Here is a 15,748-nt window from a genome sequence, read left to right as displayed (position 1 = left end):
GCTAGGTACCCGGTGGTGTCGGGGTGCTGAGAGCTAGGTATCCGGTGGTGTCGGGGTGCTGAGAGCTAGGTACTTGGTGGTGTCGGAGTGCTGAGAGCTAGGTACCCGGTGGTGTCGGGGTGCTGAGAGCTAGGTACCCGGTGGTGTCGGAGTGATAAGGGCTAGGTACCCGGTGGTGTCGGGGTACTGAGAGCTAGGTACCCGGTGGTGTCGGGGTGATGAGAGCTAGGTACCCGGTGGTGTCGGGGTGATGAGAGCTAGGTACCCGGTGGTGTCGGAGTGATAAGAGCTAGGTACCCGGTGGTGTCGGGGAGCAGAGGGCTAGGTACCCGGTGGTGTCGGGGTGCTGAGAGCTAGGTACCCGGTGGTGTCGGGGTGATGAGAGCTAGGTACCCGGTGGTGTCGGGGTGATGAGAGCTAGGTACCCGGTGGTGTCGGGGTGCTGAGAGCTAGGTACCCGGTGGTGTCGGGGTGATGAGAGCTAGGTACCCGGTGGTGTCGGGGTGCTGAGAGCTAGGTACCCGGTGGTGTCGGGGTGCTAAATAGCTAGGTACCCGGTGATGTCGGGGTGCTGAGAGCTAGGTACCCGGTGATGTCGGGGTACTGAGAGCTAGGTACCCGGTGATGTCGGGGTGCTGAGAGCTAGGTACCCGGTGGTGTCGGGGTGCTGAGAGCTAGGTACCCGGTGGTGTCGGGGTGCTGAGAGCTAGGTACCCGGTGGTGTCGGGGTACTGAGAGCTAGGTACCCGGTGATGTCGGGGTGATGAGAGCTAAGTACCCGGTGATGTCGGGGTGATGAGAGCTAGGTACCCGGTGATGTCGGGGTACTGAGAGCTAGGTACCCGGTGGTGTCGGGGTGCTAGGTACCCGGTGGTGTCGGGGTGCTGAGAGCTAGGTACCCGGTGGTTTCGGGATGCTGAGAGCTAGGTACCCGGTGGTGTCGGGGTGCTGAGAGCTAGGTACCCGGTGGTTTCGGGATGCTGAGAGCTAGGTACCCGGTGGTGTCGGGGTGCTGAGAGCTAGGTATCCGGTGGTGTCGGGGTGCTGAGAGCTAGGTACCCGGTGGTGTCGGGGTGCTGAGAGCTAGGTACCCGGTGGTGTCGGGGTGCTGAGAGCTAGGTACCCGGTGGTGTCGGGGTGCTGAGAGCTAGGTACCCGGTGGTGTCGGGGTACTGAGAGCTAGGTACCCGGTGGTGTCGGGGTGATGAGAGCTAGGTACCCGGTGGTGTCGGGGTGCTGAGAGCTAGGTACCCGGTGGTGTCGGAGTACTGAGAGCTAGGTACCCGGTGGTGTCGGGGTGCTGAGAGCTAGGTACCCGGTGGTGTTGGGGTGATGAGAGCTAGGTACCCGGTGGTGTCGGGGTGCTGAGAGTTAGGTACCCGGTGGTGTCGGGGTGCTGAGAGCTAGGTACCCGGTGGTGTCGGGGTGATGAGAGCTAGGTACCCGGTGGTGTCGGGGTGCTGAGAGCTAGGTACCCGGTGGTGTCGGGGTACTGAGAGCTAGGTACCCGGTGATGTCGGGGTGATGAGAGCTAAGTACCCGGTGATGTCGGGGTGATGAGAGCTAGGTACCCGGTGATGTCGGGGTACTGAGAGCTAGGTACCCGGTGGTGTCGGGGTGCTAGGTACCCGGTGGTGTCGGGGGGCTGAGAGCTAGGTACCCGGTGGTTTCGGGGTGCTGAGAGCTAGGTACCCGGTGGTGTCGGGGTGCTGAGAGCTAGGTACCCGGTGGTGTCGGGGTACTGAGAGCTAGGTACCCGGTGGTGTCGGGGTGATGAGAGCTAGGTACCCGGTGGTGTCGGGGTGCTGAGAGCTAGGTACCCGGTGGTGTCGGAGTACTGAGAGCTAGGTACCCGGTGGTGTCGGGGTGCTGAGAGCTAGGTACCCGGTGGTGTTGGGGTGCTGAGAGCTAGGTACCCGGTGGTTTCGGGGTGCTGAGAGCTAGGTACCCGGTGGTGTCGGGGTGATGAGAGCTAGGTACCCGGTGGTGTCGGGGTGCTGAGAGCTAGGTACCCGGTGGTGTCGGAGTACTGAGAGCTAGGTACCCGGTGGTGTCGGGGTGCTGAGAGCTAGGTACCCGGTGGTGTTGGGGTGCTGAGAGCTAGGTACCCGGTGGTTTCGGGGTGCTGAGAGCTAGGTACCCGGTGGTGTCGGGGTGCTGAGAACTTGGTACCCGGTGGTGTCGGGGTGCTGAGAGCTAGGTACCCGGTGGTGTCGGGGTGCTGAGAGCTAGGTACCCGGTGGTGTCAGGGTGCTGAGAGCTAGGTACCCGGTGGTGTCGGGGTGCTGAGAGCTAGGTACCCGGTGGTGTCGGGGTGCTGAGAGCTAGGTACCCGGTGGTGTCGGGGTACTGAGAGCTAGGTACCCGGTGATGTCGGGGTGATGAGAGCTAGGTACCCGGTGGTGTCGGGGTGCTGAGAGCTAGGTACCCGGTGATGTCGGGGTGCTGAGAGCTAGGTACCCGGTGGTGTCGGGGTACTGAGAGCTAGGTACCCGGTGATGTCGGGGTGATGAGAGCTAGGTACCCGGTGGTGTCGGGGTACTGAGAGCTAGGTACCCGGTGATGTCGGGGTGCTGAGAGCTAGGTACCCGGTGATGTCGGGGTACTGAGAGCTAGGTACCCGGTGGTGTCGGGGTACTGAGAGCTAGGTACCCGGTGATGTCGGGGTGATGAGAGCTAGGTACCCGGTGGTGTCGGGGTACTGAGAGCTAGGTACCCGGTGGTGTCGGGTACTGAGAGCTAGGTACCCGGTGATGTCGGGTACTGAGAGCTAGGTACCCGGTGATGTCGGGTGATGAGAGCTAGGTACCCGGTGATGTCGGGGTGCTGAGAGCTAGGTACCCGGTGACGTCGGGGTACTGAGAGCTAGGTACCCGGTGATGTCGGGGTACTGAGAGCTAGGTACCCGGTGGTGTCGGGGTGCTGAGAGCTAGGTACCCGGTGGTGTCGGGGTGCTGAGAGCTAGGTACCCGGTGGTGTCGGGGTGCTGAGAGCTAGGTACCCGGTGGTGTTGGGGTGCTGAGAGCTAGGTACCCGGTGGTGTCGGGGTACTGAGAGCTAGGTACCCGGTGGTGTCGGGGTGATGAGAGCTAGGTACCCGGTGGTGTCGGGGTGCTGAGAGCTAGGTACCCGGTGGTGTCGGGGTGCTAGGTACCCGGTGGTGTCGGGGTGCTGAGAGCTAGGTACCCGGTGGTGTCGGAGTACTGAGAGCTAGGTACCCGGTGGTGTCGGGGTGCTGAGAGCTAGGTACCCGGTGGTGTTGGGGTGCTGAGAGCTAGGTACCCGGTGGTTTCGGGGTGCTGAGAGCTAGGTACCCAGTGGTGTCGGGGGTGCTGAGAACTAGGTACCCGGTGGTGTCGGGGTGCTGGGAGCTAGGTACCCGGTGGTGTCGGGGTGCTGAGAGCTAGGTACCCGGTGGTGTTGGGGCGCTGAGAGCTAGGTACCCGGTGGTGTCGGGGTGCTGAGAGCTAGGTACCCGGTGGTGTCGGGGTGCTGAGAGCTAGGTACCCGGTGGTGTCGGGGTGCTGAGAGCTAGGTACCCGGTGGTGTCGGGTACTGAGAGCTAGGTACCCGGTGATGTCGGGTGATGAGAGCTAGGTACCCGGTGGTGTCGGGGTGCTGAGAGCTACGTACCCGGTGATGTCGGGGTGCTGAGAGCTAGGTACCCGGTGACGTCGGGGTACTGAGAGCTAGGTACCCGGTGGTGTCGGGGTACTGAGAGCTAGGTACCCGGTGACGTCGGGGTACTGAGAGCTAGGTACCCGGTGATGTCGGGGTACTGAGAGCTAGGTACCCGGTGGTGTCGGGGTGCTGAGAGCTAGGTACCCGGTGGTGTCGGGGTGCTGAGAGCTAGGTACCCGGTGCTGTCGGGGTACTGAGAGCTAGGTACCCCACCACCTGTAACATGGCAGCTTGCTGTCTGGCACTTTATCTCTCTCTGAGGCTTGGTGCATAGACCCCAGAGTATGTTGCTACACTACACTACTGTTCCCCAATGTGAGAGGGACTTCCCTGTGTCACCATTACACCCCACCTCCCTCCCATCCGTCCGTCACTTACCACGTCCCCCACTTCCTGGGTGATCAGGTTCCTCTCCTGGCGTTCCTCCTCCTCACGTCCTCCATGTTGGGGCACATTCCGCGCTCCCGGGTACCGGGGCAGGATAGAGAGGGAGACTCGGGCAGGGAATGTCCGGGCTGTCAGGAGAACACAGTTACTACAGCATTTCCCTGGAAATAATAGTGTCTCTTACTGAAGGACTACAGGTCCCAGGAAGACTCTCCCACATGCCAGCATTTGAAGAACCACAAGTACCAGCAGGTGGAGCAATAAGCGTCCAGCAGGTTACACATGTGACCCGCCAGAGCTCTCACCTATATTGTGGCGTAGTTTGCCCTGTAATCACCCTGACCCGGGAATCTCACACAGGGGAAGATGTGTTAGAGTGTCCAGTGATAACGCAGCAGCCAACTGGCTCCTAACTGTCATCTGTTATCAAACCAGGAACATGGCAGTTGGGACCTGATCTGTGTTTGCATTATCCCTTCACCAGACAGGGGCCAGATGTATCAAGCTTCAAAAAGTGAGAGTGGAGAGTGATAAACAGCCAATCAGCTACTGCCTGTCATTTTGCAAACCCAGCCTGTAACATGACAGGTAGTGACCCAACTCCTGCCGACGCATGTGACCCAACTCCTGCCGACACATGTGACCCAACTCCTGCCGACGCATGTGACCCAACTCCTGCCGACGCATGTGACCCAACTCCTGCCGACGCATGTGACCCAACTCCTGCCGACGCATGTGACCCAACTCCTGCCGACGCATGTGACCCAACTCCTGCCGACACATGTGACCCAACTCCTGCCGACGCATGTGACCCAACTCCTGCCGACTCATGTGACCCAACTCCTGCCGACGCATGTGACCCAACTCCTGCCGACACATGTGACCCAACTCCTGCCGACGCATGTGACCCAACTCCTGCCGACGCATGTGACCCAACTCCTGCCGACGCATGTGACCCAACTCCTGCCGACACATGTGACCCAACTCCTGCCGACGCATGTGACCCAACTCCTGCCGACGCATGTGACCCAACTCCTGCCGACGCATGTGACCCAACTCCTGCCGACGCATGTGACCCAACTCCTGCCGACGCATGTGACCCAACTCCTGCCGACGCATGTGACCCAACTCCTGCCGACGCATGTGACCCAACTCCTGCCGACGCATGTGACCCAACTCCTGCCGACCCAACTCCTGCCGACGCATGTGACCCAACTCCTGCCGACGCATGTGACCCAACTCCTGCCGACGCATGTGACCCAACTCCTGCCGACGCATGTGACCCAACTCCTGCCGACGCATGTGACCCAACTCCTGCCGACGCATGTGACCCAACTCCTGCCGACGCATGTGACCCAACTCCTGCCGACGCATGTGACCCAACTCCTGCCGACGCATGTGACCCAAATCCTGCCGACGCATGTGACCCAACTCCTGCCGACGCATGTGACCCAACTCCTGCCGACGCATGTGACCCAACTCCTGCCGACACATGTGACCCAACTCCTGCCGACACATGTGACCCAACTCCTGCCGACGCATGTGACCCAACTCCTGCCGACACATGTGACCCAACTCCTGCCGACGCATGTGACCCAACTCCTGCCGACGAATGTGACCCAACTCCTGCCGACACATGTGACCCAACTCCTGCCGACGCATGTGACCCAACTCCTGCCGACGAATGTGACCCAACTCCTGCCGACACATGTGACCCAACTCCTGCCGACACATGTGACCCAACTCCTGCCGACACATGTGACCCAACTCCTGCCGACACATGTGACCCAACTCCTGCCGACGCATGTGACCCAACTCCTGCCGACGCATGTGACCCAACTCCTGCCGACACATGTGACCCAACTCCTGCCGACGCATGTGACCCAACTCCTGCCGACGCATGTGACCCAACTCCTGCCGACACATGTGACCCAACTCCTGCCGACGCATGTGACCCAACTCCTGCCGACGCATGTGACCCAACTCCTGCCGACACATGTGACCCAACTCCTGCCGACGCATGTGACCCAACTCCTGCCGACGCATGTGACCCAACTCCTGCCGACGCATGTGACCCAACTCCTGCCGACGCATGTGACCCAACTCCAACACAGTATGTATGCTCACGTATGTATGTATGTATGTGGCATTATGTGTAATGGGCATTACGGTGTGTGGCATTATGTGTAATGGGCATTATTGCCTGTGGCATTATGTTAATACACTGGGGTTTTGGTCAGAAAAGAGCTGACAAAGACAGAAAAAACGCTTTTTGGGCGCACTCCTTTTGAGTTTGATTAGATGATTATTTTAAAACATAGCTTTTATTAAAGACTTTTGTTAAAATAGATGGCACATTGAGATAAAAAAGTGGATTATTTTGGATTTAGTATGTGGTGTGATCCTTAAACTATAATTGTTAAGGAAAAAATTGTTGTATCACACATTAATTTGTCATTTGTGCACTGTATTCTCAAAGGTACGATTACCAGTGATTATAGGCAGAAAAATGATTCAGTTCCCCTTAGGAATTTGCGTAATCTTGTGCTGGAATTGCACAGTAGGTATACCAGGGTGGTTACCATACAGAAGGGCCTCGAACAAAAATGGTCTCCACACAGAAGCTCAATCTGGCAGTCATATACACAGCATGTTATTGAAGTAGCGATTCACCTCCCTTATGTTTATATTGCCACACCTGGTCTTCCCCAGGGGTCTCCCACCTGGGTACTGTCCTGGCCCTCCACTGCTTGGCTTCCAAGTTCGGAGAGGGTTTGGGCAATCCAGCGGGGTATGGTGGCAATATCTCAGGGTTAATTCGGTGTACTTCAATCAATCTGGGCTGTTGGGCTGCAGATAGAGTTGGCGCAACAGGTTTGAACCAGTGTATTTGAGAGGGGCAAACTATCTGAGCACAACCGGTCACAGTCACACAGGGTGTGCATATATATAAAAAATTCACAAAGAGTATATATCAATGTATATCTGTGTTTCCGAGATATGGCACACTGTAGATAGGAAAGCCAAAATATATATCTTAATGTCAATTATGCACTAGAAACAATTACAGCTGTCATATGGCATAGTAGAACAAAGAAAAGGCTATATATAATAATGACAGGTACGGTCACTCAAAAAATTATATATAAATATTCTCTCCCAGGTGTGTCAATACAAATTATGACAGGTTAAGTGTGGAAAAGCCTGTAAAAGTAATAGCAAGCTGTAGCTAGACGGGCCAGTGTATACACACTGTTGCACAATCGATTGGACAGATAATTGGTGTTTTGACACAGTAAGATCCACCTGTGTGGATAATATGAAAGTCAGTACTTGGATTAGTGCTCCAGATGCAGATTGGTAGAGTAACATATGATTTAGACGTGATTGATACAAAGTTGCTTGATCGCTGTGGACAAAGGACAATCTGTTTGATTTTTAACACACTCAGTGTTGCCACAGGGTTGTTTGTGGGCTGCACATTTGTATAATTAAGGGTGCCAACGGTACAGAATCACAGTTACTGGCTGCACGTAAAGTGGACACTCAGTTACATTGGTTGACACAGTGTGTGTTGACACACCGTGTCTAAGTGTCCAGTATCAGACCCACGGTAGCTAGTACCTGGAGCTTGCTTGGTTTGGCTCACTGGGGTAAAGAATAGAGATTATTAGTAAAGTGGGAGCACTTCCCAGCTGCACCTTGCAGTGGGAGATGCGCCCATGTACCTGATGCCGCTGCCTGTGTTAGCGGCTGACGGCGAAATTCAGTACGTCGGGAGCTGCTGTGCGAGCCGGTGGAATAGAACGCCGGATTGGCGGAGGCTGCTTCCCCGTGCTGTCAGTAGTTAGAGCAGTACGAGGGGACGGGGAGCCGGACCCGCTGAAGATAGTTGTCCGGGTGCACACTTGGCTGGCCGGAGATGGATGAGGCGGCGGCTGGGACCCGTTTTGCTGCCGATTGATGCGAAAGGAGTGAGGCTGAAGGGGAACTGGCTGGCGGAACGGTGGACACGTGTTTCGCCTATAGGGCTTCTTCTTGCGGTGCCATTTTAGAAAAGGGCAAATGCCCTGGCTTTTATTCTCCCATGTTTTTGATTGACAGACCGTTTAGCCAATGGGGTATGAATGCTAGCAGACGTATTGCTCGGCTTTTCGGTCTGGTTGTTCATTGATACATTTTGTGTACATTTTATAAACTCTACAATGGTTAGTGTATCAGTCATTCTTCATCTTTCGTTTTATCATTGTAGTAACAATGATATACATGCAGTTTGGATGTTAAAGTAACCACCGGTTAATCCTGAGGTCTGTATTCATTTTATCGGTGTTAACTGAGTTCCTGGGAATCACGCAATAATCCCTTGACCTGAGAGGGATTGTTTATGACTGGGACAGTATTGTTTGGGGAATTGGGGGGTTGTTTAACATGAATTTGTAATTGGTTTGATGGTAGGTATTTACCTGATAGCGGCAGTATTTTCATCTAGCTGCGGCAATAATATAAATTTATTACAAAAAATAATGACATGAATTTATAATTAGTTTGGTGGTAGATATTTACCTGATAGCGTCAGTATTATTATCTGGCTGCGGTAATAATATAAATTGATTGCAGAGATGCTGGAGACAGGGGGGAACAAGCGTGTGAACACAGTCGGGGGTGATAAAGAGTAAGGCATGCAAACATGTGAGGGTGGGTGCAAAAAACTGGGTGATTGCTGGGTTCCCTGACCCCTAGCGGTCTGAACGAGGATATAAAGTTTGGAGCCTTTCTAAAATAAATAAATCAATAATATACGAACATCAAAAATAAATATTCCAAAAAATATAAAAATTGTAACCACAATGGACAGAATGAGGACACAAAGTACTGAGACTTTAAAATCAAACATTCCAAAAAAAAAAAAAAAAAAAAAAAAAAAAAAGAATATATAAACTGAAACCACAATGGATTTAGTGAGGACACAAAGCATTGAGACCTTAAAACCATATAATTTATATAATAAAAAATCCCCTTTTTTTCAATAAACGACTGTCAATTAAAACCTTATCTTAATTCATAACTGCCAGATGTGGGATCATCTAATAATAGAACCACCCCTCGTCCCACCTATCACAATATATGTATCATTCACCCCAGTAACACCATTTTATCACTGAATATTTCCCCCTGTTATCACTCCAAACCAGGATGCACCACACACAACTAAATAGTCCTAGTATCTAATCGCTTTAATTATCACTTATGATGTTGTAAACGTCATATCATTTCATCACCCAATATGCCCACTTAGATATTATCCACACTCAGCCAAAACATGGCTGCCCCCAGTGATGATCTCTCACCCCCTAAATAATAGGGATACACCATTATGTCACCTATACCCTGTCACAATCACCCAGTTTTTTGCACCCACCCTCACATGTTTGCATGCCTTACTCTTTATCACCCCCGACTGTGTTCACACGCTTGTTCCCCCCTGTCTCCAGCATCTCTGCAATCAATTTATATTATTACCGCAGCCAGATAATAATACTGACGCTATCAGGTAAATATCTACCACCAAACTAATTATAAATTCATGTCATTATTTTTTGTAATAAATTTATATTATTGCCGCAGCTAGATGAAAATACTGCCGCTATCAGGTAAATACCTACCATCAAACCAATTACAAATTCATGTTAAACAACCCCCCAATTCCCCAAACAATACTGTCCCAGTCATAAACAATCCCTCTCAGGTCAAGGGATTATTGCGTGATTCCCAGGAACTCAGTTAACACCGATAAAATGAATACAGACCTCAGGATTAACCGGTGGTTACTTTAACATCCAAACTGCATGTATATCATTGTTACTACAATGATAAAACGAAAGATGAAGAATGACTGATACACTAACCATTGTAGAGTTTATAAAATGTACACAAAATGTATCAATGAACAACCAGACCGAAAAGCCGAGCAATACGTCTGCTAGCATTCATACCCCATTGGCTAAACGGTCTGTCAATCAAAAACATGGGAGAATAAAAGCCAGGGCATTTGCCCTTTTCTAAAATGGCACCGCAAGAAGAAGCCCTATAGGCGAAACACGTGTCCACCGTTCCGCCAGCCAGTTCCCCTTCAGCCTCACTCCTTTCGCATCAATCGGCAGCAAAACGGGTCCCAGCCGCCGCCTCATCCATCTCCGGCCAGCCAAGTGTGCACCCGGACAACTATCTTCAGCGGGTCCGGCTCCCCGTCCCCTCGTACTGCTCTAACTACTGACAGCACGGGGAAGCAGCCTCCGCCAATCCGGCGTTCTATTCCACCGGCTCGCACAGCAGCTCCCGACGTACTGAATTTCGCCGTCAGCCGCTAACACAGGCAGCGGCATCAGGTACATGGGCGCATCTCCCACTGCAAGGTGCAGCTGGGAAGTGCTCCCACTTTACTAATAATCTCTATTCTTTACCCCAGTGAGCCAAACCAAGCAAGCTCCAGGTACTAGCTACCGTGGGTCTGATACTGGACACTTAGACACGGTGTGTCAACACACACTGTGTCAACCAATGTAACTGAGTGTCCACTTTACGTGCAGCCAGTAACTGTGATTCTGTACCGTTGGCACCCTTAATTATACAAATGTGCAGCCCACAAACAACCCTGTGGCAACACTGAGTGTGTTAAAAATCAAACAGATTGTCCTTTGTCCACAGCGATCAAGCAACTTTGTATCAATCACGTCTAAATCATATGTTACTCTACCAATCTGCATCTGGAGCACTAATCCAAGTACTGACTTTCATATTATCCACACAGGTGGATCTTACTGTGTCAAAACACCAATTATCTGTCCAATCGATTGTGCAACAGTGTGTATACACTGGCCCGTCTAGCTACAGCTTGCTATTACTTTTACAGGCTTTTCCACACTTAACCTGTCATAATTTGTATTGACACACCTGGGAGAGAATATTTATATATAATTTTTTGAGTGACCGTACCTGTCATTATTATATATAGCCTTTTCTTTGTTCTACTATGCCATATGACAGCTGTAATTGTTTCTAGTGCATAATTGACATTAAGATATATATTTTGGCTTTCCTATCTACAGTGTGCCATATCTCGGAAACACAGATATACATTGATATATACTCTTTGTGAATTTTTTATATATATGCACACCCTGTGTGACTGTGACCGGTTGTGCTCAGATAGTTTGCCCCTCTCAAATACACTGGTTCAAACCTGTTGCGCCAACTCTATCTGCAGCCCAACAGCCCAGATTGATTGAAGTACACCGAATTAACCCTGAGATATTGCCACCATACCCCGCTGGATTGCCCAAACCCTCTCCGAACTTGGAAGCCAAGCAGTGGAGGGCCAGGACAGTACCCAGGTGGGAGACCCCTGGGGAAGACCAGGTGTGGCAATATAAACATAAGGGAGGTGAATCGCTACTTCAATAACATGCTGTGTATATGACTGCCAGATTGAGCTTCTGTGTGGAGACCATTTTTGTTCGAGGCCCTTCTGTATGGTAACCACCCTGGTATACCTACTGTGCAATTCCAGCACAAGATTACGCAAATTCCTAAGGGGAACTGAATCATTTTTCTGCCTATAATCACTGGTAATCGTACCTTTGAGAATACAGTGCACAAATGACAAATTAATGTGTGATACAACAATTTTTTCCTTAACAATTATAGTTTAAGGATCACACCACATACTAAATCCAAAATAATCCACTTTTTTATCTCAATGTGCCATCTATTTTAACAAAAGTCTTTAATAAAAGCTATGTTTTAAAATAATCATCTAATCAAACTCAAAAGGAGTGCGCCCAAAAAGCGTTTTTTCTGTCTTTGTCAGCTCTTTTCTGACCAAAACCCCAGTGTATTAGCATTGAATCTAAACGCAGGGCGCACCGCCAACCCCACAACTACAATTAATTTTTCTTTGTAAGTAGTTTCAATAAGTTGGTTACATAACTTAATAAATTATCTATCTAGTCTGTGCGGATCTACACACCCTTGTTTACTGTGGCATTATGTGTAATGGGCATTATTGCGTGTGGCATTTTGTGTAATGGGCATTATTGTTTGTGGCATTATGTGTAATGGGCATTATTGCGTGTGGCATTTTGTGTAATGGGCATTATATGTGGCATTATGTGTAATGGGCATTATTGCGTGTGGCATTATGTGTAATGGGCATTATATGTGGCATTATGTGTAATGGGCATTATTGCGTGTGGCATTTTGTGTAATGGGCATTATTGTTTGTGGCATTATGTGTAATGGGCATTATTGCGTGTGGCATTTTGTGTAATGGGCATTATTGTTTGTGGCATTATGTGTAATGGGCATTATTGCGTGTGGCATTTTGTGTAATGGGCATTATTGTTTGTGGCATTATGTGTAATGGGCATTATTGCGTGTGGCATTTTGTGTAATGGGCATTATTGTTTGTGGCATTATGTGTAATGGGCATTATTGCGTGTGGCATTAGGTGTAATGGACATTTTTGTTTGTGGCATTATGTGTAATGGGAACAGTGGAAATTTTTGCAGTGCACTTTTGGCATGCACTGTCCCTATTTCTAGTGTGTGTGGGTGGGAATTAACTCCATATGTACATAAATATGTCACCTTCCATTGAGTTTGCATAGACACGCCCAATAGGCGGTGATAGACACGCCCAATAGGCGGTGATAGACATGTCCAATAGGCGGTGATAGACATGTCCAATAGGCGGTGATAGACACGCCCAATAGGCGGTGATAGACACGCTCAATAGGCTGTGATAGACATGTCCAATAGGCGGTGATAGGCATGTCCAATAGGCGGTGATAGACACGCTCAATAGGCGGTGATAGGCATGTCCAGTAGGTGTGATAGACACGCCCCTTCAATGGTGCACTCCCTAAGAAAATGTGCTGCGCACGCCTATTTGTGTATGTGTGTGTGTGTGTGTGTGTGTGTGTGTATAAGTATGCATGTCTGTGTATATGGGTATGTACATATTTGTGTGTGTATAAGTATGCGTGACCTGTGTATATGGGTATGTACATATTTGCTTGTCTATATATGTGTGTGTACAGTATATATATATATATGTGTGTGTGTGTGTGTGTGTGTGTGAATGTATGTATGTATGCGTGTCTGTGTGTGTGATTATATACATATATCTATATATATATATTGTGTGTGTTTATATACATATATGTGTGTGGGTGTGTGTGTGAATGAATGTATGTATGTATGCATGTCTGTGTGTGTGATTATCTCCTATATATTTGGCTACATCTGTCACTCAAAGTGGGTGTCTGTGTCTATAACGCTCTGTTCCTGGACTTTCCTCTTAATGTGTGATTGCCTTCATCTGTGCTGAACACCTTTCTGAGAAATTAACCTGTTTAAAACAGGTGATGGCAATCATACATTAAGGGGAAGTCTAGAAACAGAGCATTGTGTCCCTCCTGGAGAGGGTCATGTTGGGAGACAGAGAACCAGCCCAGTGAGCCCACAGACAGTGCCAGACACCCACTGCCTTCCCATGTTGCCCAGCACTGCTACTCCACAGCCACCAGGTGAGCGCCCCCCTCCCGCGATTTGCGGCAAAACCTGCCCCCCCCCCCCCCCGCGCGCGATTCGCGGCAAAAACACCCGCTCCCCCGCGACCCCCCCTACCGCGATTCGCAGCAAAAACACCCCCGCGACCCCCCCTCCCGCGATTCGCTGCAAAAAGAACCCCCCCACGACCCCTCCCGCAATTCGCGGCATAACCACCACCCCGCGACCCCCCTCCCGCGAATCGCGGCAAACCCTCCCCCGTGACACCCCCCCCCCCCCGATTCGCGGAAAAAACACCCCCACCGCGACCTCCCTCCCGCGATTCGCGGCAAAAAGAACCCCCCCACGACCCCCCCTTGCACGATTGGCGGCACCCCCCCTGCGACCCCCCTCCCGCGATTCGCGGCACCCCCCCCCCCCCCTAAATACGCAGCAGCCCCAGGATTAAATGGCACATGCAAAACACTGACATGGCTATGGTCGACAATGAAAAAGGTTGACATGAGTTTTTGAAGATTTATTTTTAACTTTTTTAATTTTTTCATATTCATTGTCATGTGTCGACATGGACACCAATGAAGTGGCACACTTATGTCAACATTTACATGTGTTGACCTTCCTGTGTTGATTTTTTCTTGTGGCGATTCGCGTCACACCCCCCCGCAACCCCCCCTCCCGTGATTCGCGGCACCCCCCGTGACCCCCCACCTCCCGCAATTCGCGGCACCCACCCCCGCGACCCCCCCTCCCGCAATTTGCGGCACCCCCCCGTGATTCGCGGCAGCTCCAGAATTAAATTGCACATGGAAAACACTGACATGGCTATGGTCGACAATGAAAAAGGTTGACATGAGTTTTTGAAGTTTTTTTGTCATTTTTTGAATATTTTCATATTCATTCTCATGTGTCGACATGGACACCAATGAAGTGCCACACTTATGTCAACATTTACATGTGTTGACCTTTCTGTGTTGATTTTTTTCTTTTGGCGATTCGCGTCACACCCCCCGCAACCCCCCCTCCGGCAATTCGCGGCACCCCCCCGCGACACCCCCCCCCCTCCCGCAATTCGCGACAACCCCCCACCGGAACCCCCATGAACCCCGCTCTCCCGCGATTCGCGGCACCCACCCCCCGCAACCCCCCCCCTCCCGCAAATCGCGGCACCCCCCCGCGATTCGCGGCAGCCCCAGGATTAAATGGCACATGGAAAACACTGACATGGCTATGGTCGACAATGAAAAAGGTTGACATGAGTTTTTGAAGTTTTTTTTTTCATTTTTTGAATATTTTCATATTCATTCTCATGTGTCGACATGGACACCAATGAAGTGCCACACTTATGTCAACATTTACATTTTTTCTTGTGGCGATTTGCGTCACACCCCCCCCACCCCCCCCCACAACCCCCACTCCCGCGATTCACGGCACACACACACACACCTCCCCCGCGATTCTCGCCAGCCCACCCCGTGACCCCCCCTCCCGTGATTCACGGCACACCCCCGCGACCCCCCCTCCCATGATTCGCCGCAACCCCCGCCCCGTAACCCCCCCTCCCGCGATTCGCGGCACCCACCCCCGCGACCCCCCCTCCCACAATTCGCGGCACCCCCCCCGCGATTCGCGGCAGCTCCAGAATTAAATTGCACATGGAAAACACTGACATGGCTATGGTCTATGGTCGACAATGAAAAAGGTTGACATGAGTTTTTGAATTTTTTTTTTTCATTTTTTGAATGTTTTCATATTCATTCTCATGTGTCGACATGGACACCAATGAAGTGCCACACTTATGTCAACATTTACATGTGTTGACCTTTCTGTGTTGATTTTTTTCTTGTGGCGATTCGCGTCACACCCCCCCACCCCCCGCAACCCCCACTTCCGCGATTCACGGCACACACACACCCCCCCGCGATTCTCGGCACCCCACCCTGTGACCCCCCCTTCCGTGATTCACGGCACACCCCCCGCGACCCCCCCTACCATGATTCGCCGTAACCCCCCTCCCGCGATTTGCGGCAACCCACCCCGCGACCCCCCTCCCGCGATTCTCTGCAATCCCTCCCCTCCCGCGATTCGCAGCATCCACCCCCCCACAACCCCCC

General features: G+C 51.5%; 1 protein-coding gene and 2 pseudogenes across 4 annotated transcripts in view; 1 reads left to right on the top strand and 2 right to left on the bottom strand.

The window, feature by feature from the left end:
* LOC146079868 (uncharacterized) overlaps positions 1-15,748 on the bottom strand; it is a 158,646-nt gene that overhangs the window by 83,206 nt on the left and 59,692 nt on the right. For all 4 annotated transcript variants that reach the window (XM_083186537.1, XM_083186538.1, XM_083186536.1 and 1 more), the window contains one exon: positions 4,060-4,196. In XM_083186537.1, coding sequence (XP_083042663.1) covers positions 4,060-4,196 — 137 coding nt within the window. The remainder of the gene's footprint in view (positions 1-4,059; positions 4,197-15,748) is intronic.
* Positions 6,755-6,873, bottom strand: LOC146005937 (5S ribosomal RNA; annotated as a pseudogene).
* On the top strand, positions 11,378-11,496 carry LOC146005936 (5S ribosomal RNA; annotated as a pseudogene).

This window comes from Crinia signifera, chromosome 5, assembly GCF_055691185.1.
Source record: "Crinia signifera chromosome 5, ASM5569118v1, whole genome shotgun sequence".
Taxonomy (NCBI): domain Eukaryota; kingdom Metazoa; phylum Chordata; class Amphibia; order Anura; family Myobatrachidae; genus Crinia; species Crinia signifera.
This window is presented reverse-complemented; position numbering and strand designations above follow the sequence as displayed.